The sequence below is a fragment of the Strix uralensis genome, chromosome 1 (assembly GCF_047716275.1).
Source record: "Strix uralensis isolate ZFMK-TIS-50842 chromosome 1, bStrUra1, whole genome shotgun sequence".
Taxonomy (NCBI): Eukaryota; Metazoa; Chordata; class Aves; order Strigiformes; family Strigidae; genus Strix; species Strix uralensis.
In genome coordinates this window covers 118816124-118843652 of record NC_133972.1, presented here as the reverse complement: position 1 = coordinate 118843652, position 27529 = coordinate 118816124, and the positions used below count along the sequence as shown (strand labels likewise).

The 27529-nt window shown below is 38.5% G+C and overlaps 1 protein-coding gene across 6 annotated transcripts in view; it reads left to right on the top strand.

The window, feature by feature from the left end:
* The window catches only part of PTPRM (protein tyrosine phosphatase receptor type M), a 506311-nt gene extending 479463 nt beyond the window's left edge, over positions 1–26848 (top strand). For all 6 annotated transcript variants that reach the window (XM_074878569.1, XM_074878552.1, XM_074878543.1 and 3 more), the window contains 10 exons: positions 4869–4985; positions 9603–9757; positions 10059–10194; positions 10766–10915; positions 11384–11557; positions 13912–14043; positions 17343–17468; positions 19276–19439; positions 21526–21661; positions 25952–26848. In XM_074878569.1, coding sequence (XP_074734670.1) covers positions 4869–4985; positions 9603–9757; positions 10059–10194; positions 10766–10915; positions 11384–11557; positions 13912–14043; positions 17343–17468; positions 19276–19439; positions 21526–21661; positions 25952–26005 — 1344 coding nt within the window. In that variant the 3' untranslated portion in view covers positions 26006–26848. The remainder of the gene's footprint in view (positions 1–4868; positions 4986–9602; positions 9758–10058; positions 10195–10765; positions 10916–11383; positions 11558–13911; positions 14044–17342; positions 17469–19275; positions 19440–21525; positions 21662–25951) is intronic.
* Positions 26849–27529: the final 681 nt, after the last annotated feature.

The following is a 27529-nucleotide window of genomic DNA, read 5'->3' as shown; positions in this document are numbered from 1 at the left end:
AAATAAAAATACTTTCAATTATTGGATGTCCTTTTACTTCAAGTCAGCCAAATAAAAGTATATGATGTTATCCTAGCTACATCTGTAAAATCTGTTAAAAATTTTCACCAGTGAGCTTGGTTGGCTATTTCATTTTATATCCTAGAGGTTTCACTTCAAAATTTATGTCTGACTTATCATCATTACTTAGTTCAGGATTAATTTTAAATTAGAATATATAATACTGCTCTTCACTAATGACAATCCATTCAGTGCATAGCCAGTTATATCACCTTTTTGCTAAGAATATTTCAGAATCAAAGGAAATTGGAAACTTTGAATAATCAGTGTTATTTAAACTGTTCTGTATGAACTACAAAGTATATTTCACAGCCAGCTCACATATTAATTCTGTAACATTCCTCCTATTCCAAACCTCTAAGTAAATGAATTACTGTCCTGGCTTTCATACTGCCTTTAGCTAGATGTGTCACATTGCCAAATGGCTAAATATACAGCTTTGGAAGTCACAATTTGTGTTCATTAGCTATCCACTGCCTACATTGTTTGTACAACTTTCCACCTTCATTTTTAATTCTTAGTTTCTCACATTAGACTATTTTGCTGAGGGATGGAGCTAGGGAGTGGAAGTAGGTAATCATCTTCTCCAAATTTCTAAAATTATTAGCAAAATAAACATGTTTGGAACAATTGGACAGTGTACCTTGGGATGAATAGATTAAAACAGAGCATTTTCATTATGCCTCTGGCAATCACCCTTTTATCTCATCTTGTGATGAACATCTGTATTTTTTGGCACATTGTTAGGATATAAATGTGGGGTGTATCTGAACAAACTCTCAATTATAGTTCTGCTCAGATGAGATTTCAAAATTATGTTTTCTACTTTGTGGACGATATTTACTGTTTTGGTAGCAACTGTGTGAAAAAAAAATCTAATGCATTTAATATTCAGTTCTGGATTCATGTATCAATTATTTAGCTAAACCTTCTGTTAGTAGGTTTTTTTGTAAAACATGTACCAAATGTTTATAAAAAGGGAAAGAGATTCGTCAAGTTACAGTAGCTAAAGCTGTGCTAAAAAGAAAAAATGAACAAACATATGTTACCAGCAGTGTTTCTGATATTTGATGAGAAAAAACATATTCTATTTTGCTGCAATTGTCTTTCCTTGTACAAATAAAGGCGCTGATCCAATAAACATTTATAACTGTGATTTTGATCTACACTATTTAATCTACTTCTGTCTGTAAGACACCTTTGCATTTATTTGAGAGGTCCTGGAGGAGGTGGGAGACTGGTCTTTAAGCGTTTACTTAACTTTTGGCTCATCAGGAGTCCACAGAGTTCCCATGTCTACAGTTCAGCACGTGCAGCAGCATTGCAGAACAATAGCCAAAAGTAGGAAAAAAACCTGAATTTTTTTTAAAAAAAAAAAAAGGGTTGATTTTTTTTTTTCCACTCCCAGTGAGTGAATCATTTAGTGTTGGTCTGTGGCTCTGACTGCGGCTCTGGCACCGTTCCCACGGCTGTTACAGCCCCTATTCCACTTGGGAGAATTTTCAGGAAATTGTGTTGTCATGGATCCTTCTGCTCAGCTCCAATCTGCTCCGTGCCCAAAATCCCCTGTGCAGCAGAGTAAGAAATCCCCTGCGGGCCCAAGCTGCATGAGGCACGAAAGGCTGTAACTTCTGTGCAACATCCCCCAGTGCTTCCCTAATTATTCCACTGGATCATCTTAAATAAGGTTTAAAAAAAGTGGAAGCAAGTCCAACAGTTGAGGCATAAGAAGGTGGGGACTGTGCTCCTCTAAACTGGTCTTTCTAAATGTCCCTAGTTCTTAGTCATAATCCAGACTGTCTAGACTTACTAAGTTAGAAACAGGCATGTTTTCCTTCAAGGCTGAGCAATTTAATTCAGCCAGGGTTGGGGTTTTTTTCCCTGATTGTTTATTCTACTAAACTAGAGTTGTTTTGAGGATAGCAGGCACCCATCAGAAAGAAACAAGGCTAAAGTTAGCAACAAAGAGACATGCTGATAAGTCGTGCTGCGACTAGGATCACCGCTGCAGCTGCTCCCTTCCTACGTGCATTGGCCATCTTTGTGTGGTTCAGGTTCCACCTATGGAAAGGATAAGCGAACAGGCAGGAAAAGGGAATCAGCTCCAAAGATAGAGTTGTCAGTGGGCTGCTCCAGTCCAGAGGCAGTGGGAATTGCCTTATTCTGCATGGAGAGTCGAAAAATCATCTTCACCATAGGTAGGAAAACCCTGTTTCAGAGAGTTTCTGGCAATGACTATAAAAGGGTCAGTTTGCTGGCCTAAGGGATTTGAATGATGTGAATTTTCTGGATCATTTTAACAACACAGACAAAACAATGAGCATTCAGTGTTTTCCACTTAGCTTCTATCAGAGGATTTTTTGAAATACATGCAAACAAGATAAGATCTGAATAAATATCAAGTAGATGCAACAATACATAGCAGCAGCAACTACTAAACCGCTTGCAGCAGCATTTAATGCTTTTGAAATGATTGTTCATTGCTTACAGCTGATAGATATGCTTTAGAGATGAATACGCTTTTGCCAGAGATCCTGCCATTTAGGCACCTTGGGATTGGCCCTCAGCTTGGCCCTTGGCTGGTAAAATACTCCTCATCCACACTGACACCCTGTCAGCTTGCTGGCTGGTGAGCAGAGCAGGGGGAAGCAGTCTACCCTTGCCCCTGGTACAGGAGGGCTGAGCACTGTGAGGACTGCTCAGTGTCCCAGCTCTAAGCCTCTCACTATGGAAGGGAACTGTATAACCTGGTGTTTGCCAGTTATACTGAAACCATGCTTAATACCAGATTAAATGTGAAGAATATAAAGAATTTTTCTTAGCCTATACTAATGTGGTTACTAGGTCTGAAGACAAGCATAGAGAAATAAATAAAAACCTGCTTATAGCTACCTGAACTTCAGCTCTGCTCTAGGAGCTTTCCATCAGCTGTGTAAGCAGAAATAAGCTGTTAGGATGCTTGTATAATTTTGTGGCTGGGAGCCAGGGCTTTCTACCAGGCTACTTTTTCTCTGAAGAGGATCCTGATGTGGGGCTGTGTTTTTCCAGCCCTTCAACTCAGTTCTATTTAGATTTACATTTCATCCTGCTAAAGAGTCAGAAAAAGGGTCAGAACTACTGACCCTGCCCAGACAAACATCTTATTTTATCAGCTGATGTTACTACTTTGATGTGGCAAGACCTGTCTTCTGTCCAGACAGTAAAGAGGGGTTGTACGTGATTATTGGCTACATCACGTGAAACAAATTCTGACAAAAGTATTTTCTTCTGCCTGACAGGACAAGGTTTGACTCTCTGTGTAATATTTTATAAACTGGACCTGGAGTTTGTATACATAAATCATTTGAATTATGCATTACAGTTTTCACTGTATGCTTACACACACGTTCATCAGTTTTACCTTTTGCTCAATACTAGACGTAATAGTAATCCAAATATTTTGGCATAGAAATGGTTTGAGGAATACTCTACCAGTTGTCAATTTTAATTTTTTACGATTTTTCTATCAGTTTTCCACTGAATATTTGAAGTGCTTGAGTTTTTACCCAGCCCATTTAAGGGTATATTTAAGTAAACCAGTAGATTTACATGTATTAAAAGATCCAATTTAAATTTTCCCTTCAGTGAGAGAAAGATAGAAACGATTCCATGCAGCAGATGTATAACAGATGCTACTCCTAGCACGTACTGCACTACTGGACGATGGCCAGTGGTGATAGCATAGCTATTACTGTGATAGAGCAGAATAAAAGAGAGATACGTAAGTAATGTGTTAGCTTCCCCACCCACCGCCTTGTCCACACAAATGGGAAGGAGGAGAAAATTCTTAAGTCTGTCAGCTATCTCCATCATCATACACAGTCCCCACAACCATCCATTTTAAAAAATAGCAGAATAATAGTGCACGTTTCAATACGTTAAGTACTGTGAAGTCTGTCCCATCTAGACCACACCAGGGCTCAGAAAATCTGAAATACAGTTCACAAAACCCACGTTCTTTCCATCTCCATATCCCAGGATGAATTTGCCAAGAATGCACAGCTCCAGAAGGCTACTGAAATCAGTATGGGGGAAAGGGGAATTCATCTCACCTATCTAGCCATCAAGAAGCCAAACACCTAGGTGAAGGCAGTCGTCTGGACTCTTTTCATAGTTAAAAATAAAGGCACCTCTAGAAGACATTTGTCCTACTCATCGTAGTTTCAGCTAAGTGAGATGAAGCCCACCCATAGTGTTTGGGGTCATCTCGTGAAATGGCGATAAAGCCCAGACATAAAACTCATCTCTTGACTTCAAGTGTTGAGTTTTGCCATTTGGTCTCATCAGTTCCTTTGTAAAGTTAATCTGAGAAAATAGATACTTTTCTAACAGGAGAGAAGATCCTTCCTGTCTGAAAAGCACATTTTCATTTTAGAAGGTAGGAAGATATTTTTGAGACAAATCACCGAGTAGAGGTTGAATAAAAAACCTTCTGGTGGTAGTTGTCCCTCTGGGCACACCCTGCCTTGGAAAGCACAGGAAATAAACAGTTACTGTTAACTGAGTTGTGCTGGGTATAATTATCCCTTGTGCTCCATACAAATTTGCGTTACTTCACTAACCACCACACAAATCTCACCTGCAAGTCTGAAAGCTGTCTGAAAAAGAGGCAATATCCCTTAAACATTAATCGTTTCCACGTGCAGAAAATGTGACTGTTTTGTGCGTGATTGCATTTTAAAACAGAAATCTTTGCCCAGAATACAGAACGGATTCGGCATGAACCTTCTAAAATAAATGAATCTTAATTTCTTTTGTATTTTTTAAAGGTCAAATGCTGCAAATACTGGCCAGATGACACAGAGATATATAAAGACATTAAAGTTACCCTGATAGAAACAGAGCTCCTGGCTGAATATGTGATTCGAACATTTGCAGTTGAAAAGGTAAGTTTCCAAATTCAGTTTTCTTAAATACAATGATATCTGCCTAAGTAACTTAGATTCAGTATGGGAAAGTTAAATCTTTTGACTGACATCCCGGTTTTGTAGCTTTTTTTGGGTAAACGACTACCGCCCTCTTATGGTAAACTGTGTTTTTCTTTAAATGCAGCAACTTTTCAGTGCTTTCCATCACTGTTGACCCCTGCCTCGGTTAGAAAAAGCGATGTTCCTTGCCGAGGAGAAATCGAAGCCTCCCTCCCAGCAATCAATTGAAAAACACATTTGTGCTGTTTTCCCATTTTATGTTCCCCACAATCATTTTCTGTCTGTACCAGAGGCTACATGCACCATTATTCAGAAGTCCGTGGTGGAGAATACTGTTATCTGTTGGGCCGGTGTGTTCCTGGTCTGCAGAGGCATAGTTGTAACAAATTTTCTTCTCAAGACAGCTTCACTTTTCATGTGGCATCCATCTTTATATGGAGAGTTCCAATCAGTGTGTTATATAACTGTTTATTAGAATAATGTCATGAATTTGTGTGATGATCTTGTAGCTCTCCCAGACAGCTTATGGACAACATACAATTAACAAATAAGGTACTTACTGAAAGTGAGAACAAGCAGGGAGTGTGTCATGCATTTTGTGTCAATTCAGGGGTTTTATTCAGACTTCATTAAAGAACAGAAGTGTTTTAATTGTATGTATCGACTCATTTGAGTTACAGAACAACAAAGGGCCTCTTTGGAAGACTTGATATTTCTAATGGTGCACTGGAGTAATGCTCTCTCAGTATCACCATGAGTAGATTTTCAACTAATTAGCTTAGAGAACTCTTTTTGATTTAGTTGCAGTACCTGTCATATACTGATTCTCTCTAATGATGAAATAGTATTCAATTATGGTTTTGAAGAACATAATCTTTAGCATCAAAGAATCCTGCACCCAGATAGATGAAACTGCCAAAAAGGCAACCCAACAGGGTCTCTGTACATACATCCACAGTAACAAAGAAATTAGGTTTTCTCCTGTTTCATTCTTCAATCTAATACTTAAATATGCATCAATACAGCAACCTGAGGGTAATGATAATAGAATTATGCAGTTTGAATGAACTGAAATATTGTATCATATTTACCATTATACATATTGAACATCGAATTCATTCAAGCCTGTTGTTTCCTTGCATTTAGATATTTTTAATAAACAGATGAGAAATGGTGGCTACACTTTGAAGTAGATGAAGCACTGGTTGATTTCTATTCTGCAAATTTAAGCCCAAGCTTTGATGTTAGCTTTTCACTTCTTAACTGGGACTGGAAAAAAAAGACCTAGAGGATTTTACAGTTGAACATAACCAAACTGTCTTGAATAAGTGCATTAGAACAGATAGAGATAAAAGGCACTAAACATTTTATTTCTTTAAAAAAATCTCCATCTGAAAAGATTTCATTTAGACACTGCTTTTTAATAGTTGGTAGTTTTTCAGTAAGCCTCTAAAAGCAGTGTCAGTGTAGTTTAAGTAAAGTACATTTGTTTTTACCCTATTTTCCGTATTTTTTAACTCTTCCAATGGTACTGGAAGGTCAAGTCTGCACATGTCTTCCACCATAATTCTCTCAAGTTTATATTTCTGACCTACCGGAGCTGATACATTTCAGCCTCTCCAAAACAATCTGCATAATGAGACAGAGTGCACCCTAATCAAATCTGCAGATAATACTAAATGAAAGATGGTGTTGAAACACTGAACATTGGAGCCTCAGTTCCAAAGGACTTGAAGATTTGACCAACAGAAGCTTTAGTAATTCAACATGGAAAAATGCAAAACTTCTGCACTTCAGGTGGACTAACCCTGTGTGTTAGTACAGGCTGTGACATCCTGGGACAACATCATCTGACATTCAAAATGATTAAGGATGTGGGACATACGAGTTGCAAGGGAGCTTAAGAGAACTTGTTTGGTGTGGTAGAGATGAGGAGGAGGCATAAGGAAGATCTAATTGCAGCCTGCAAGTACTTCAAAGATGTTTAGAAAATCAGGGGCACCAAATTCTCCTCATTCTTCTCAGCGGTGGGAGATGGCAAGGGGCAATGGCAAAGAAGTTGCAGCATGGAAGGCTTGCACTGGAAAAACTTCAGGAAGAGGGTAGTGCAGTACTGGAGCAAGTTACCCAGAAAAGTTGTGGAATCTCCATTCTTGGGAGGTCATCAGGGGTCAACTAGACAGATCTAGTGTTGGCAATAGACCCCTCTGAGTGGGATGTTGGGCACCTCCAGAAGTCCCTTCTGACCATCTTTTCTATTTGTGGATGAACATCTCATACCTGCTCCTAAAATACAATTCAGAAGATGATTTGTTTGGACATAAATTGATCACTTATTTTTATTTTTTAAATGCCTATTTAGTAATTTTGAGGAGTAGGGGGATAACGCTAAGAAAATTAAACCGAAAATTACACTCTGATTCTGAAGACCACTTCCTAGATATGCTTTACGTTGTGTGCATGAGCAGTTCCTTTGGAGCAGTTCCTTCGCAGCCCAACAGTTAACTCAGATGAATTACTCAGATAGTAACATACAGCAACACCGTAAGTATTTGTAGCATTTTTTAACATCGTAGGGTTTGTTAGCAAGGTACACCATTTCGTGTTTGTTTCAGCTGAAAGAAAAAATAAAAAATACAGTCTTTCCAAGCTGAGCATATGCTTTTATGATTCATGCAGTTGTGTTGCTATTTTGGGTTTAGAAACTAGCAGGGAAGCTACAGACATGAAAATCACTCTTTTGTAGGTATAATAAGCAAACTCATTATAGAAGTACCCTATATGCAAAACCTTTTCCAAGTAGATGAGTGTTATCGATAGAGAAAAATACAGTCAGCATGACAGACAGCATTTTCAAAACTAATGCACAAGATACACAGGACATATCCTGGTCTGTGCAGCAGCTGGGCACATTATTTTGGAGGGGCAGTTTACTTTTTATAAATTGCTTGAAAATCAAGGCTGCATACAGCATGAAGAATTTGTGTGGGGTACTCATTTCAGTCCTCAGTTTGTATAGTCATGGCATTGCTTTTTTGTATGGGATCTTTGTTTCTTGGGGGATTGTGGGCAGTTGTTATGAGCAATATAAAAGTGTTTGGGCCATGGATACCCCACCTACACACAGCTATTTACGGAGTTGGAGGCCTTGCTTACAGTAGCAAAAAATGTGTTAACTAACACACTCTAAAATCCCCAGGGTACAGAGACCAAATTATAGTTGAATGTGTTTGCTAGACTGTCTTAAAATGCAAATTACTTTGTCTATTCCTGGGTTTCAATATGTTTTAAAGTTGGTTTTTAGGATATAAGGTCACTTCTGTTGCAAGGGTGTGATCTCCTCAGTCTACACCAGTGTCGCATATGCTCTTCATCTTCTCCCTTGCCTGCCTTTTTGTGTCGCAGTTTCTGAGGGAGATGAGTGTGAATATTCCTCTGAGCAGATGCCCATTTCTCCACAGATCCCCAGCCTTGAGCTGTCAGAGCGTCAGGACTCCATGATACACCAAGCCCACTCCAGTCATGTAGCACTGGCACAGCCAAAATTTCTCAACCATTGAAAATCCCAGACTCCTTTAGCTTGCATACTAGCAATAAATTAGGAAGTTTATATTACTTCATTATGCAGAAAGAATTAGACCTTTTATATGCAAACCAGCTCAAGACAGGAAATACATCTTTAAGAAGAAAAACTGTAAACCACCAGTTATTAATATCACTGACATTTAGTCCAGCCTAGACATGATATGTCATAATTTTGCTGTTTGCTTATGAAATATGTATGATGGCCTCTGGACTGTGGATTTCTAATGAGAATAAAATACTGGCAGCTACATTTTTAGAGGGGGAAGAGGAAATACAAGCACTAAGAAAATCAAACTTAGCATACACACCTCTAATATCCAGACTGCTCCAGAAAGTCACATGGGAAATTACTTACACGGTCAGCTTCTCATTCATACCTGTCTCACTATATCCATGTCCTTGCAGACTGTGGCAAATCACTTGAAGGGTGAGCATGTGGAGGGCTACAAACACAGCCCCTATGATTGGAGATGCAAAAAGTTTTCTTACTATTCAGCTCTTTCTTTCAGACCAGTGAAGGAGACAAATGATAAGGAAAATTATGCTGAAGCTGTAGTTCCCTGAAGTCAGCAACAAAACTCCTGTGGAGAGCAGTGGGGAAAAAAAATGTCATCTGTGCTATATGTTCATGGCCTTGCTGCTGACCTGTTCTGTGATCATGGCATGCATCTTAAGGCCACAGTTTTCAAAGCAACCTAGTGCTTAAATATAGAGATGAGTGTCTACCTTGTTGCTAAAAGTTTCTAACAGATCTAGTGCTAAATTACTCAATTTTGTTGTAAGGCTTTGAAACCAGTTGATATGTAACCTTTGAACTTTGTCTCCTGCTATGAAAAAGCTCTCCAACAGTCTGTACAGACTGTATTGGTAGGGGGTGGATGCTTTTCAGCAAGGCTCAGGCTTTTGAAGTTATATTCTTATGATGTCTCTCCTCCAATTTATTTCACATTCCAGCTTGTTTTTCTTTTTCAACCCTTGTCTTTTCAACAGAGAGGTGCTCATGAGATTCGAGAAATTCGGCAGTTCCACTTCACTGGCTGGCCAGACCACGGTGTACCATACCATGCGACAGGCCTACTGGGATTTGTGCGGCAGGTCAAATCCAAGAGCCCACCAAACGCTGGCCCTCTGGTTGTTCACTGCAGGTAGGTAGGACAGAAATCCCTCCATTGTGTTGTCCATTAAACTCAGGACCTACTTTTGCTTCTCCTGTTCTGTGCAGTCCCCACATAGGTTGCTGAAGCCACTGGAACTCTACCTACAGTAACTTAATACCTAAAATATAAACAAGAATGGAAAATGTGAGTCTGAAATCCTGCAAATGACTGAATGCAAGGCTCAATTCCAGTAATCATCCCACTGATCAAGTACCTGCGAGATGAACCCTTGCACTTTACATTTTCCAGTACGCTGCTGAACATTAACTGTGCTCTTCTTTTACTTTAGTGCTGGTGCTGGCAGAACTGGATGCTTCATTGTTATTGACATCATGCTAGATATGGCAGAAAGAGAAGGTGTTGTAGACATATACAATTGCGTGAGAGAGCTTCGATCTCGGAGAGTTAACATGGTGCAGACCGAGGTATTGTTAATCTACTGGAATACTGCCTTATGCTTTGCAAGAAAAAATACTCTTCTAGCCTATAAAACTAGAGCCCTTTTGTGGTTGGCAGCATCCAAAAGGTAGTTTATTCAATCATATATGCAGAAAGTAAGCCACACACAAACCTGAAGAACTGCTGCCCAAACAAGTGCACAGTTATGCTGCACTTAAGGTTCACAGTGTTTTTTAGAAAAAGGAAAAGCATGCGTATTTCCTCTCAGGTGAGGATTCATTCTGGAGTACATCTTATTGAGGCTCATTTATGTAATAGCACCTACAGAACTGTGCAGAGGAATGAGGAAACCAGAAACATTCTGAGTTTTATTATGGAGTGTTACTGCACTTCTGTTTGTACTTGTAACTAGTTTGAGTCAAACCTTCTATATTAATTTCTAAATGAGTGGGATAGAGTTTCATGAACTGCTGTTGTTCCTTCTGGTCTTGCTTCAGTGCTGGTAAAGTCAGAGAGAATTAGTGGCAACCATTTACTTACCAAAATACTAATAGCGTATGCTCTCAATGTCAGTAATTATTTTAATTGCTTTACCAGGAACAGTACGTATTCATCCATGATGCTATCCTGGAAGCCTGTCTTTGTGGGGACACATCTATTCCAGCTTCTCAAGTTAGGTCTGTTTACTATGAAATGAATAAACTGGATCCTCAAACTAACTCCAGCCAGATCAAAGAGGAATTTAGGGTAAGTTGTGGCTAGCATTACCTAAAAGCTATACACTTCAGCTATACTAAAAACTTCTGCTTAAGTGCTTCTATATAACCATGAGAATTTTAGACCAGACCTGGGAGGGAAAGACTGGAAAAAAGGGAAAATAACATGTCACTAATTGCTGTTGAATTATGCTACATCATAAAAGAATGCAATGGGGTAGTAGTAAAATCTTTTTACTCAAGGGAAATATGTCAATTCCTTCCGCTGTCTTTTCTTCAGAAGGCAGGTTACTCTGCAGCTGTCTTTGAGGTTATTTTTCAGATCTGTATGCTTTCAGGATTTTTTGGTTCCAAACCCTGCTGACTGTGATGTGTTTTCATTTCTCTGCATATTGATTCCCACTGAAACTGAATGATGAGCTGATCTATTCTTAAATATTTTGGGATAGTTTCACTGCTGTGTTAATTTTTCTGTTGTACTGTTTACTCTTTTTGAAAGACTTTAAATATGGTGACTCCGACACTGCGTGTAGAAGACTGCAGCATAGCACTTTTACCACGAAATCATGAAAAGAATCGCTGTATGGATGTTCTGCCTCCAGACAGATGCCTGCCTTTCCTCATAACAATAGATGGGGAGAGCAGTAACTACATTAATGCTGCACTGATGGATGTAAGTTTCCACTACATCATTAATAATAAAAAGGGAATAAGCAGCTCTCCAAACTGGGCAATGCCAGAAAGTGGAGTCAGCATAAGAAGACTGAAATCCTTCTAGCTTTTTTTCCAAAAACGTGGCACAAAATCTTTAAACTCTCAAGCACATTTAGGATTCCACATATGTTATGTCACAACCAAGGTTCCAAAGCCATGCTCTGAGAGCAAGTCAGGGAGTTTTGATAAATTAAATGTGTCTGGATATCTCCCTAGTGCTTGAATTTTTAACCATCTGGCCTAGCAAAAAAGAATTACCTATTAAGACTCTAAGGCAGTTAAATAGGATAATAATGTTTGCAGCAATATTTCAGTTCCCTTTGTTTCTAATTTAAACAGTAATTAACAAAAAAAAATTGTCTGTCAGCACAAGATAGTACACAAGCCATTACTTCAGTCTTTCCGTTTATTTCTGTTTGAATGAATAGTTCCTCTTCATACATGTGGTTTTTTTTTTTTCCTAATGCATCTATGGTAATTCTAATCCTGCTAATAGAATATCAGTAAAAAGACACTTAAACCGCCTTTACAGTCTATAGATATTTATAGCCTATCTTTGACAATTTCGAGCTATAGTAATTACGGTTGTCAAACACATAAACAGCAAGAAAACAGAGGTTAGCAAAGAATGAACGCATTGTAAATGGCCTTTTTGAAAAGTGAAGCTAGAGTAATAACAGTTTATAGCAGTTTTTGCACTTCTTTCCTTCCAAGTTCTCAAAGCATTTTCCTAAAATAAGCCTAAGTTCAAAACACTCCTGTGAAAAAGTAGGTGTGTTATCTTTATGTTTATCTATGTAGAGAAACTGAGAACAAAAGTTTAACTGTCTTCTCTAGGTTCTCACAGTAGGTCAATGACATTTCATATTAGAACAGAGCTCCCTTGATCTGCAATTTACAACCTTGCCATTACATTGTCTCTTTTCCTGGAGAGTTCAGTACTGGTTTGTTCTGTAAATTAAGTACTGCTCAGAAAGAGCAGTACCTCAATATTTGCTTTGAAAATGCTTCCCTTCTTCACTGTTGAAACAATGCACTGGATCTAAAAGTGTGTCTGGGCAAAAGGCTCTGAGGGAGGAGGTGATCTGGATTACTTTCCACCTGAAGCACCCTAGCCAGGCTCCTGCAATATCCCCGCACTGACAGACAAGAGCAGACATTTGTCCCTCTCTCTAAACCCTCAGTCTCCAGCAGGCAAGATGATGCGTTTTGCCCTCTCCACTTGCATCAGTTGAGATGCAGTTGGATCACCTCATGCAAGCCTGTAGAGCTCACTTCAAGCAAAAGGGATAGCAAGCATAATTTCCATTATTCAGTATCAGCATGAGTTGGAGAATGGGTTTTCCTAAAAAACTTCTGGGGCTTCTAAGTGAGGGAGTAATGGAGATGCCTTCGAGCATCTCTCATCTGCATGCAGCTTCCAGCAAGACAGGACCAGTAGGATAGAAGGCATCTGACTGATGTAACTGCAGCATCAATGCCTGCTGGTTGCAGTTTGCTAAAAAACAAACCAAAGAACTGAAGTCTTGTCTGTACCCCAAAACGCATTGGATTCATTTTCTGTGGTCTCTTCAGTGACTGTCTCTGACAGAAAGATGCAAATAGGTGATCAGATTGTATCTCTGTTGTGGTACAGATACTTCAGTTCAAGGCATGTAGAGGCTTCCTTGCCCTCCTTAATGAAGGCAATGGCAGCCCCTCCTAATAATTGCCCCAGTACGGCCACACTGGCCTTCAACTCTCAAGAGGACATCAGTGAAAATGATAGTATGAGATCCACAGTGGAACAGTTCCACCAAACAGCTCAGTCAACGACATATTCTGGTACTAAAAAAAAAACAAAGAGCACTGAAATTCATCCCCTGGGTATCCTTGCTGCTGTCAGATAGACCAGAATTTCAACCATATTTCTGAAAAATAACTAGATATTTCCTTTCACGGGCATCATTCAAATTAACAGCTAAGTGCAGACAGCCAAGATTAATCTGTCCATTAACAGCTCAAAGCAAAACTGTTGCTCAGAATTTTGTAGGAGTTGCATTGGAGGCAAAAACCTCTGATGATTTTACTCTGTGCCTGTGGCATAAAATACATTTCAGAAATATACCATCTGCAGAAGTTATTCTGCCCAAATACCCTTTATTAACTTTGAAGCATGTAAGATCTCAGGAAAGAGCTGAAAACAATGTATTAATTATATAGAAAATAGAAGTAACGCTTTCAGTCCTGAAGTTTTGGGGCTATGACTGGCATTCTGCTAAATGGGTTTTTATCTCTTACCATTCTTCTCACCATCTTGTTATTTCTTTGCAGAGCTACAAGCAACCGTCAGCTTTTATAGTTACGCAGCATCCCTTACCAAATACTGTCAAAGATTTTTGGAGACTGGTCCTAGATTATCACTGCACTTCAATAGTTATGCTGAACGATGTGGATCCTGCACAAGTAAGTCCAGAAAACTGCTCCATTCAAAAAGTGTCTCAGCATTTCAGAACAGCTTTAGGATGTAATTAGTTTTATAAAACAACATTAAATACTAACACACTAAAAAATTGATTTGTAGCTTGTAGATACACATAGGGAAAGAGGAATAAATCAGACCATTGGCAGCTTCTCCACCAAAATGTTAATGCACACATAAGTGTGCGCATACACCCATAACTTATTCTGATAAGAGAACTGCTTTGTGAAGAGCTGCTAAAAAACAAAACCAATAATTGTAGAATTCTGACTCAAGTCTGAAACACACTAATAGCCAAAAGTTATAAACAGAAGCCAACAGCTATTTGTTAGCCTACCTGAAACAGGTCACAGAATCACAGAATCATCTAGGTTGGAAAAGACCTTGAAGATCATCCAGTCCAACCATTAACCTAACACTGACAGTTCCCAACTACACCATATCCCTCAGCGCTATGTCGACCCTACTCTTAAACACCTCCAGGGATGGGGACTCCACCACTGCCCTGGGCAGCCCATTCCAACGCCTAACAACCCATTCTGTAAAGAAATGCTTCCTTTTGCGAGGTCAAGTACTTTGGTCTGCATACGAGGGGATGGGTGTTCTCAGTGTGAAAATCTGTGTTATGTTTGGCATAAAATGACATTGTTAGGAAGGAGATAGGAACTAAACAAGATTGGATACTAAGCATCCTTTGGAAGAGAAAACAGAGCAACGAAATGTATGGGGGAATGTAATTGCCTTACAAAAGAGTTGTGCATGCCATACATGTTCTTTAGAAAATTGGAAAACCATATCTACTGGTTTGGCAATTTAATCACTAGAATTAATCACTAAGCATCCTAGAGCCTGGCTCGCAACTGCGCAATTCCAAGTTCTTACACAGATATAATTTCCTTGGTTTCAACAACCTGCACCAGCCATCTTCTGGAATAACATGGTGGTAATCTGGGTTCTTAATTTGCTAATTATTGGTTAAGAGCAATTGTTATTTTTTATAGCAGACCTCATGTCATTTTTATTCTTGATATGATCAAGAATCTTTTTAGCTTTGTTGAGTATTGCACATCCTTAGAAAGTGTTACCTCTTATTTCTTTTTAACATGAGGAATTTGTTGTTAAAACATACTAATCTGCCGTTTTGTCTTTCAAAGGAATTTGTAGAAATTCCACACACTAGTTTAAAGACTGAATTTCTGATTCCAAGCCCTTAACTGTCTACAGGGAGAAAAATAGAAATGAAAGACAAAACTTTTATTCATGAGCCTTAAGATTATTTTCTGAGTGAATAAGGAAAGACTCAAGGGAGTCAGACTGTTAGGGACTGCTGAACAGAGTTTTTTTAATTTGTGGGCTGTGTTTTGAATTTACAATAATGCATGGCTATTTCAAGCATTTGTTAGCCTCACAGGCTTTTAAAAGCTATTGGGATATGCAGTTAATGCACCTGCCTCTGCAGTATGTTAAACATTTTCCCTCTAATGTGAGTAACAATCTTTTCATTAGGAATAAATCTCAAAACCCTTAGAGCAAACAGAAGTGGAGAGAGGGCAGAGCTTATTAAAAACATGCATTACATTCAGATTTATTAATAATTACTGTTATCATTATTATTTATGTATATATGGAGTGTTTAAAGTTCTGGTTAGATATTACAATTGATGTGGATTGTTATGCTCTATTGGGAAATGAAATTCAACCCTTCACAGTGACTCTAACTTAAAGAGAGTCGCTAGCATCACATGCATGCAAAATGCACACACCTAAATGCTTTTGTTTTCTTTAAAACTTGAAAATCTTGGCTTCCTAAAACAGCTCCAGCAAACAGCTCTGCTTATTATCATTTAAGCATTTTTCAAAGATCTGTTAGAACAATATTCCTATATATTTGAAAGACGTGGATTAAATTGTGCACATGTTAAATGATTTGAGCACTGGCATTTGCATTACTTGTGTGGCTTGTATTTTGCTGGCCTGTACACTAGCATATTTCATAATAAAAATTTGTGTAAGATTTAGACAATATTTGGAAAGTAATTTGCTCAGCAGACCAAATCATGTGGGGGGTTTAAAATAAATGAAAATTTATTTTCCTACTTGAAATTTCTGTTTTTAACTTGTTAAAGTGAACTCCTGCAAATCAGACCCTGTTCTCTTTTTAATTGATGAAGTAAATGATTATGTTTTCCTAAAATGTAGTCATCTCTAAACAGCTTTGTTGAGGACTAAGTGTTACAAGAAATGCAAAACAACATCTGGAGTAAATGTGATTTGTCAGCTCAACTCTGGATCACCAACAGCAGTGCAGCAGAATGAAGACCACAGCTGTTTTACTGAATGAAATAAAGTTCCAAATATGACATCAATGCTTCTGCAAGCAAACAAAATTTCATGAGTTCATACTTAATTTTGGTGAATGCTTGCAAAAGCTACATGCTTGAACTGCTCTAAATATCCCTGGAAAAAAATCATTATGGTTTTTATAGAAAAAAACGGACAAGCAGAGTCTAGCTTCAAAAACCTCCTTGCAAAGTGTTGATTTAATCTTTAAAGTATTAACACAGATGATAATTCCTGGATTAAACCATTGTGATATTATTAGACACTAAAACTGCAAGATAATGGTAATATTACTTTGTGATCTTTAGATACCTAGAAGTAATGTTTTCCGAGCACTAAAGAAAGCATAATTACTATTTTCAGGTGGCATTCATAAGATGAAATTGAGCAGTTGTTGAAAATCTAAAGCAATCCTGATATTAGCCGATATCATCAGTCACAGGTGAAACAAATGTGAAAGTTAAGTCCTGAGCTTTGAGAATTGATGCACCCTTCATAGTATAAAGCACGCATTCTGATGTAGCTTGAATTATTACCAACTTTTCAGGACAGTTGGAGATACCACGCTTTTGGTCTTTAGGCTCTACTCTGTCTCCAAGATATGGTCATATTTGACAGCATCCCACTGTCTTGTCATAACATATTTCAGAATTATGTTGACTGTCAGAAATGTGTTACTCCAAATACCAGAGAATGGCGAGTATAGCAGCAAGCAATAGAATGTTCAATTAAGTGAAAAGGCATTTGTTTAAACTTGTTCCACACAAGTAAAAGTAGAGTGCTCGAAACTGGTGGAAGATGGTGTCCTGTGTATTTTATAAAGAAATTGTGTGAGAATTTCAGTAATAAATGTAGCACAAAATAAAATCTAGAAAAGTATATTGAGGCAGCATGAAATTCAAAGTGATTAACTGTGTTCTTTTGTGTTTGTGGTCTTCTATAGCTGTGTCCTCAGTACTGGCCAGAAAATGGAGTACACCGACATGGTCCTATTCAGGTGGAGTTTGTATCAGCTGATTTAGAAGAAGACATAATCAGCCGGATATTCCGAATTTATAATGCAGCCAGAGTAAGGATGTTATTTGCAAAATTTCTGTCTCAGTAGATGAGTTGACGACTCAAATCACAAAAAATGAAAGTTAAACTCACATAAAACCATTCTCATTTTTCAGTTTATCTATTTGAAAGCAACAGTGCAATACTGAGTCACACCATAATCAATGAGAGAAAAAAGCCTTCTATGTGTAAAGTAAAAAATATTTTAATGCATATCTCAAGTGTGCTAAATGCAAATGAAATAAATGCAGTATTCAGATGGTATGGTAGCCAAGAAATGCCGAAATCAGTGCTGTTTTCAACAGTCTGAAATTAGCCATCTTGCATATTTGTATTCTGTGGCATGCGAAGAAAGCTGTGCACCAATAGTAGGCATGTTTTTCAATACCAGTCCCAGGCTTTTAGAGAAGATCCTGTCCCACTTATCACACTTTATAATATATGTAAGCACTTCAGAGGGACAAGTACGTTCTCATATCCAGCCTTTATGCTCCCATAAAGTTGACAGAAGACCAAACGAGGCATGTCTTTCAAGCTCACTGGAAAAACGATTCTACCACAGACCAGGCATCTCCTCCCATCCAGATGGAGGGAGCCTTTGCAATGGACTGGTATCAATCACCAAAGACCCACATCTAGGAATAAGCAGCACTCTCTGATGAAAAAAGTTGGGAACTGCCCTGAGATCCGGTAGCTATCAGGACAGTGAAAGGACCCAAAAACACACCCAAAAACAAGCTAATATCTGAACAGAGAAGCAGATTGTAAGCTTCAAGATATTTCTTTAATACTATGAGGGCCTTACATTCTCAGCAAATGTGGCAAGATATAAAACACAATCTCCAGCAGTGTTAATGTGAGCTTTAGCAGGCACTGGGTCTGGCTGATGTGCTTTGGGAAGAGGGGCTGTCAGCTGAAAGAAACTGATCAGGAAATCAGTAGATCCCAAATTTTGACATAAAGCAGACAAAACCCATTGAAGAACATATCTAATGCTGCATCCACTTTGGTTTATTCCCTTATCTCGTTAATCTTACATACTCTCTATTACCTCTTACTCTAGAGAAAAAATTGTAATGTCAACATTTCTGTGTGTTCCTCATTTTAAAAGTGGCACTAAAATGCCGTCACTTTGCACAGAAGTGGAAGTGGCAAATCCTAGACTACAAAAACAGTTTTCATGTGTGTGTTTATTATGCCCTTTTCAAAAGACTAATTTTCTACTACTAACACTTGTTCTATGCTCCTTTTTTATTTTAAATCACCATAAAGCAACTGTTCAGTAACATTTCACCAGAGGGGTTCTGACTGCTGCAGTAGCACACAATAAAATAAAATGTAGTTAGTTTTTTTATAAGCCAGAAACATATGAGGGTTTCGTTTGTTTTTTTAAATGTTTCCTGCTTCAAAATATCTTGAAAGCTTGAAAGGTTTTGACCTTTCTTGTAAAAAAAGACAGAAGCATGCAAACATTATTCAAAATGCTGAAACATATAAAAAAAAGGTATATAATTGAAGTTGTGTTGCAGGTCCCTCTTTGCTACCAATTTCCTCCTATGATATTAATTAATTATTTCCTTGGTCCTGCAGCTGTACCATTGCTCTATTCTAAGTCTATTTGTACAGCACTCAGTTTAAAGCTTCCTGTTCTAATAACTCCATTGGAAATTAAAAGTCATTAACTCCTCAAGGGCAGTTGAAATTACATTAGCAGTTGTCAGTGGTGATCTGCTTGAACAACTTTCCTCACTGATACAAATATCTAAATTATATACCAAAATTGCTGTTATTTTCCCTGCTTGTTGTCTGAATCTCTGCAGCCCCAAGATGGCTATCGGATGGTGCAACAGTTCCAGTTCCTGGGATGGCCCATGTACAGAGACACTCCAGTTTCTAAACGCTCCTTCTTGAAGCTTATCCGCCAAGTGGAGAAGTGGCAGGAAGAATACAATGGGGGAGAGGGACGCACAGTTGTACATTGCTTGTAAGTACTGGAAACAGAAGAGAGAAAATAAGAGAATACTGTTAACAGAATTTGTGCCAGGTTTTAAAAGATTTGTGAAGAGGTGAAGAGGTATCTATCTAATCTGGAACTGGATAAATAATACAACTGCTCATTTAAAAGCTTTGAATACAAGAAGAATTGTATAATTTTTATGTAGATTCATGAGTTTCCCTCTACCTTGGTAGACTCCTGTGAAAAGATGATGTTTAAGTCTACTTTATATAAAGATGTCCAGTGACTTTTGCAAATGGAAAAGGTGCATATTTATTCAGAGAAAAATCAAAATTGTACCTTCAGAACAATGTACCTTTTATTTCTACAGATAAGAACTGTAGAAATAAGTAGTATTGGAGGGATAATTCCAGTTCCAGACACAGAAGTAAAAGTGGTGTGATAGACCAGTTACGATGATCCTGATGATCAAAAAGCCTTACCTTTCTCTAATAATGGTATATATTTTTGTACTTCTGTGGCCTTTGTGCTCCACTGGTGCAGGCTCTCATCCACTCTGCCACCATCCTTCCTTTGGTATGGCTTAATACTTGTACACGCTGTTTGCCCTCAGCAGTAGCTGATTTTTTGAGACTCAGTCTTCAGTGCTTGAAGTTTTATCCCTCTTCCTCTAAACATCTGTTTAAAGATGCTGCCATGATGGAGAAGGGACATGCTAATGGGAAAAACACACACTAACGCACTTTCAGAAGCTGAAACCCAATGTTAGAACGATGGAGGAAAGTCTAAGAGTGTATTAATAATTCCCACTATCACTGACCTTGAACAAGTCATTGCTCTTCAGTTTCCCCATCTGTAGAATGGGGATAATAATACTTTCATCAAAGGAGCATTGTGCAGTGTGATTAATTAATGTTTTGAGATCTTTAGCTGAAAAGACCCTTTTGAAGTGCAAATTACTGTTATCTCTGAGGTGGCTGATGATATTAAATAGTTGTACAACATCACACATGCGTCACTTCCAGGCAGTACAGAAAGAAAAAGCTCTAATATCATCCTTTTAAATGGCTTTATTTTAATTAAAATTCTCAAAGAGTCCACAATATCAGGCAATGTTTTGGCAGCAGAGAGCATTCTTTTCATACAGCCTGGATGTGACAGATGTGCGACGTTGTATCTTCCTTTGAAAATCAACCATTTGCAAATGTGGTTTGAAAGACCTGCTACCTAACTAGTCTGCACTCTGGTAATTATAAAGGTTTATTATTTTCAGTGAAGCACAGCCTAAAGATTCTGATTAGAATAGCTGTAGAAATAATAGGGTTTCCAGAAAGAAAAAGATTCTCAAAGATTAAAAATAACTGGGGATAAAGTATTATTAAATACTGTATTTGATCATGCATATGAACATTTGTGCTTGGCTTCTTTGTTAGCAAGTCACTTCGGGTTCTCATCCTCTGATACTGTGGGTGGAGGGGGAATACATACACTTTTAAAAGTAGTCATTGCCAGGCAGCCGGCCCCTCTGCCTGATGCCAGGGAGTGAGCGCATCAGCCAGGGGAATATGGCAGCACCACCTCGTGCCATGCTAAAGGTGGAGCCACTGGAAGGGCTCCTACAGATGAGACTTTGGGCATTTTTGCTGCTTCTCTGCAATGCCTTTTGAGTCCAGGAGGAGAGCACCAGGATTTGGAATAAAAGAACTCAAAGATCCACTTTCTCTAGAACATTTCCAGGCCTGATGTTCATTGCAACCTTGTGTGTTTACAGTGCAAAGGGCTGTTGAACTGAATCTAAAAGTACCTTGTTGTTATTTTAGCAGCCTCTTTGTGCTGTCTCAAGCATTCACTAAAGGGTGGTCCAAAACTCAGCTGTTCGATTCCCCCCAGGCTTTCAGCCTGCTGAATTCTGAATCATAGCTTTGAGATCTTTCAGCCCATTAATTCCAATTAAAAATCGTGTTCTGCCTAGACTTTGGCAGCCGTTGGGGACAGGAATGTTCTGTGGTTTCTCCCCACTGGAACTCATGCCTTCTGTAGCCATCCCTGGTGCTGTACGAACTTGTAACATAGAGTCAATTTTAACTGAGCCATTTTATCACTTTTATTGTAGGAATGGAGGTGGACGCAGTGGGACATTTTGTGCAATCAGTATTGTTTGTGAAATGCTTCGACATCAGAGGGCTGTTGACGTATTCCATGCTGTGAAGACGCTGAGGAATAATAAGCCTAACATGGTGGACCTTCTGGTATGAGCTATTTAACTGCACTACTAAATAGAAAATGTTCCTTTTTCTCAGAAGACTCGGAAAGATTTCCAGGATTTGCAGTGGGAGTTGTTCACAAAGCAAGCAAGTCACTTTCAAAGGGGATAATGAAGTTACTTCACTTGTAAGAGTATTTTTACACTGCTTTCTTCCCAAGGAGACTTTGTCTCTGTTCATTTGAATTTTTTAAGAGTTTTAAACTTTCAGCTGAACATCCTTATTAATTTTCTTTTCTAGCAGGCTGAGCCAAGTGGAGAGCAGCCCTTGCATAGTAGAAATAATAGTTATGTAAAATGAAATGCCAGATTTTCAAATTATATATTTTATAAATAACTTAATCGCCTAATATTTATCAAAGCCATGAATTTCAGTTTGACATCCAGAATATTGCATTTAATTATGGTTGCTCTATCTCACAGAAAGATTAAAGAAGTTCAGAAACAAGGGGCCATGTGCAATTATTTTCCTAGAGAGTGTTTTATGGGTTTTTTTTTTTAAATGGAGAATTGCTGAAGTGCCAGCTGCTATGCCAGAAGAGCTTCAGAACAGCTTAAACCAGCAGGTTCTTACACTCCAGTGTGTAGTTCTGTACTTGGAGATGGGTATAGTGTGATACCCTATTCTGAAGCCTGGGCTATAAAAGACACTGTTTTACAACATCCTGCTGTAGAGGTGGCTGCTTAAGTGGCAGCTGTATTCAATTTAGCGTCATAGGCAGGAGGAAGCAGCATCTGGGCAGCTTCAAGATGCTAAAGCAATCTGAGCTAATTTTGCAGGCTCTGGTTAAACAAGTTTGGGTCATATTTCAACATCTTTTTTAGAGTGCCCAGGGTGAGGCAGAAGGCATCTTGCAGAGCGGGTCCAACCTGTTGTAATTTTAGGAGAGATTCCCCCTCTCTCAGATGAGCTACTGAGATCTGGGTGTGAAACACACTGGAGAATGGGCAGAAAACAGGAATTTCTGTTGGGGAGAGTGAGGCTTTCAGGCTCATGTGTAGGTGAGTAGGGTTATCCACTACACCACCACATGTATCACTGCCCTCATCTGTCCCATAGAGAATGGCTCCCACCACATCCTCCATCGCAGTGATCTCATCTAGCCTACCTGTGAAGTCCCAGATCCTCCCCTAGGCCCTGCTCTGTCCAGGATTATGAAAAAAAGCCAGATGTTGCCAGCTATGCAAAGCAAGGAGGGAGTTTACAAGCAGTACCACAGGGCCATGAGCCAGCAATGTGGAACTGTGAATCTTTTGAGAAACTATCAAGCATTCACAGTGGTGGGAGGGAGAAGCTTAGCTGGCTCCTCTTACTCTAGTTTATATTCTCAGGAGGAGAATCATCATGCTGAGAACCATACATTTTTATTTCCTAGATATTAAGAAAAATGTCCTACTTCTTCATTCAGATAGTATAGTTTGGATAGAGACTTGGCAGGCCTGCTGTTCTCTGTTCTCCCAGAGCTTAAGTCCACAGAACTCACTGATCTCTTATTCATTTATTTTATAGAAATAAAAAGAAAATTACCAGTGTGAAGGTGTACAGTTGAAGGAAATTCTGTCCATAAATTACCGTTTGTGACAGTTCTCCAGGTATAGATTTGTCAGGCAGCTGTCTCCATTTTTCTTTTAATCAAAAGCTAAATGTGTTATTTTAGAATGTAAAAATAGCTTTTAGTAAGTCAAGGATGGTATTGAGAATGTCTGGACAGCATTGAGAGGCCCCATAAGGCCTTTTCATTAGGCGATTTCAAAGCACTCATGAAGCAGATCCATATTGTTTTCCTTATTTTACAGACAGAGGAACAAAGGCAGGGGACAATCAGGAATTTTCCCTGTATCACGTAATTCACTGACAAAGCAGAGTTAGAACCACATCTCTTCAATCTTGGTCTGCTACTTTGTAGGAACAAGTGTTTGAATTAGCAAGGTTTCAATTTCCATGTAGATTGTTTCATGGTAAAAGGGTATCGAGACACTTGAGTTCTTTTCCTGATCCTGTTACTGACTTTATCCTTTATGACCTTTCTTATATTAAGGTCTTTGCCTCAGTTTCCATATCTGAAAAATTAGAACAATAATATTCGTCTACCTTTGTAAAATTTTGGGGTAAAAGATTAAATGCTTAGATTTATAAATATTTCACAAAAATAATTTCAAGACTGCTTTATCAATACATGTTATGCACTTTCTGCCTAGATGAAGGGCAGTCTTTACAGCCCATACTTAGAGATTCATCTCTTAATTTCATTGAAACCTTTGGTTTTCCTACAAGTGTAAAAATCTGAATGCCACATCCATACAGTAGAGAAATCTGTGAAATTCTTCAGCCATCATGCAAAGGTAATACATGGTATTACAAAACGTATATTACAGAGTGCCCAAAGCATTTTGTGATAAAGGTTATTGGACCTACCAATAGGTGTCCTAGGAAAAAAAAAAAATGTACATCTCTGAAGCTAGCTAACGTAAAGAGACTTTTAATATCCACCATCAAGTGAATAATAAAAATGTACAAAGGACACACATGAGTGAACACAGTGCAAAATAATATATGTCTGCTCTTTAAGACAGGTATTCAGTTTACTAAAAATGACAGTTATTCTGATCAGTAAATCAGCATAAAATGAGCATGGAAAAATGGAAATGGATGAGTGGCTAATCTCTTGTTTTGATCTGTTATGTAGTTATAGAAGAATTTTCATTTATTTAGAAACATACATGAAATAACAGCAGAAAAGGAATAATTTACATAATATTCCTTTCTTTCTTCTTTTTTATTCTTTTCTCATTCTGAAGAAGGCACAGGCACCTCACATACAACTCATTCATAACTTAGGTGGCATGTGCACCTAAGATTTGTTTTCTTTTGACGTGACAGATCTCAACAGAAGAACTTAGAAATTGTCCATGCTTGTTAATGGCTTTTTGATTGTTGTAATATTATTTGGTCTCTTGCATGTTAAAGTGAACTCTCTTCTCAGCTAAAACGTGACCCAAAATCACAAGTACAGGCCAAAAGACTTAATCCATTAAAATGTTTGCTTCAATGAAAAAGATAATATATCTGAAGTGTAATTGTAATCTTCCTACTTGTGATGTTGGGAAGGTGAAGGCTGAGTGCTGTCAGCTAGTTAAGTCTGTTGTTCCTGTATGATAGTACATACTTATAGATCTTTTATTAATTGATTCAAGTGCATAAGAGAAAGACGTTTCAGTGGCAGAAATAGTGGTAAAACCGGCAGGTATTTCCAAACTGAATTTTTAGAAGCCAGAGCCCTTGGATTCAGGGAACCCACACCTACTATTTCTTTCAGCTTTTTTGTTTCATTTAATGTTTCATTCATGTAGTTTTATTAAATACTGCGAGTAGCAAGAATGAAAACAGAAGAGGGATATGTGTGCACACACAAAGCTGTGAAGTCTTCAGTGACTGCAGAGTGGGCAAGGGTCAGTCACAACTATTGGCCTCTCTGTACCGCTGCAGATGTGGAAGGTGGTGAAGTCACGACCCCTCGGCTCTGAAGGATGCGGCCTGGGTGCGCACACCATGGGAAGGGGGTTTCCCGGCGATCAGCCCTGCTTCCAAGCAGTTGCAAATAAAACCAGCAAGTCTGTGTTTGAAGCACAAGTTGGCACCTGAAAACTTTTAGCCTGGGTAACAGAAGAGCTGTTAAGAGCCTAACTTACACATCATCATTAATTGCTAAAAATTAATTTGAATGAATCCAATTAATTTAGCCCAGGCCTGTCACAGGCCTAGTGCACTGGGAGAGGACAGTATTTAGGCATGGGTTTGGGCCGCATGTAGAGGAGGAACAGTAAGCAGCTCTTGCCCTGAAATGTAGCAAGTGTATGAATGACATTAAAATAAAAGTTACAATCTGGGAGGTACTAGACATGGGGTCTATTTTGAGATAAACATTTCCAGGGAGGAATTTCAATAACTCCAATTCCGGGAAAGTGCTACATGAGCATTTTGACAGATGACAGAAGGGCTGCAAGTCAATTTGCTTATGTGTAGTCAATTTTTCTCATACAAGTGTATTAGAGCAGCTAAATACCCATCTAATAGAAGCTGTACCATAAGTTACTGTGTGTAGTGTCTGTTGTCTGGTTAATATAAAGATTTTCTTACCTGAATATAAATTGGATTTTCAAACTGGTTCCCATTGACAACAGCTGATAGTAAATAATTTTAACAGAAGAGAAATATTGATCCCCTTAATTAAGTTCCTTCAATAACTGACTTTGTGGTTTTCTTTTGATTTTTCAGGATCAATACAAATTCTGCTATGAAGTGGCTTTGGAATACTTGAATTCTGGCTGATTGCATAAACAGCACAGACAAAGTTCCCTCTTTCACCACCACAAACAAAGCAAGTCGCTTCACGATATCTGTGTAAATGAGATGAAGACTTCTCAGTGTTATGCTTATACTGCTTTGTATAATTGGCTCTTTTTAAGAGCCCGAAAAGATGTTTATAAACTGCTTGCACTGCCCGTTTTCCACTATAATGCCGCTGCTTGACACCCATATGAACGTACACCAAACCACATGGCCGTTGTTGAACACTGTATTCATACATAGCCATTGATGTGGTGAAGCAGCATAGTCCTTTGGTAAATAAGAGAGCACAATTATATTCTTATGAAGGAATTTGTACTTTTCTGTTACATTTTGTTGCCTGTGATTCTCAGTTATTGTCACAGCCTAGTGTACATTTCTGTTCTGTGGAGAATGCTGTCTGGCATTTTAGTAATATATGATTTTAGTTATATTTGTATTCTAATACATGCATAATAAATGAATCATATGTAGCTTATCTGAACTAATGGAAAGACATGTACTAAATCATGTTAACTTTGTTGGGTTGTAATTTCTATCCACTTTGTACCATTGCAGAGAGAGAATCTTGATAGAAATACAGTTAGAAATGCAAAAATACAAGATGCTCAGATTAATATATCCAAAGCTTTTTCATTTGTTTATATTGTAAATATTTTTTGATTTCATCAAATTATTTATTCATTAAAATGAATTTTTTTGTGAAGCACAGTGAGTGACAATCATTTTTATTAAGCCCTGGAAATGCTTACTGTATGATAGTGTAAACATTTGTTTACCTTGTATGGATTCTCAGCTCAATAAATAATTACATACATGATAAAATCTCGTTTAATTTAATATCTCTTGGCACCTGAGTGCCTTCAACTAAGCCTCTTTTCGGATTAATTCTTGTAAATACTGAGCTACCTCCAGAGTGTGTTTATTGTGTGATCCAATGTTGATCCAGCCAATAGCAAGATGTGCCGTGCCAAAATATAAAAAGAGGTGAATTGTATGTTTAAAAATGCACAAATGCAGAACCTGAAAATTGCCCTGCTGAGATGATGTTGGGCTTGCAGTACTCAGTCATATCACAGCATTCCTCTGCAGCCCTGAGCATGCACTGTCACTCACGTTGCGTCTGCTGCTGCAAAAGTGGTGACGGTGCATTTGTTCTTGGGAAGAATGACAGCTGTGAGGGGGAAGTAGTTCCTTGTATTAAAGATACCAATACTAGAATGACTGGGGGGGGTTAAAAAGTGAGTAAAACTGCTCTGTTACTAGAGCTGTTACCAGTACAGCCAGTGGAAAGGTTTAAATCATTAAAGCTCTTGCCTGTCCTGAGAATGGCTGTACTGCGCTTCCATGGCGTTTGGAAGGTTCCCCTTTCTCCCAAGCACTCATCAGTGTCTGAACAGGCTGGGACTTGCCTCATGTTCGTGCATGCAGAAAGCACAGCAATGAAGCCCCAAGAAAGGGGAATGAGCCAGCAATGGCTTGCTGCACTGTCCACTGGCACTGCAG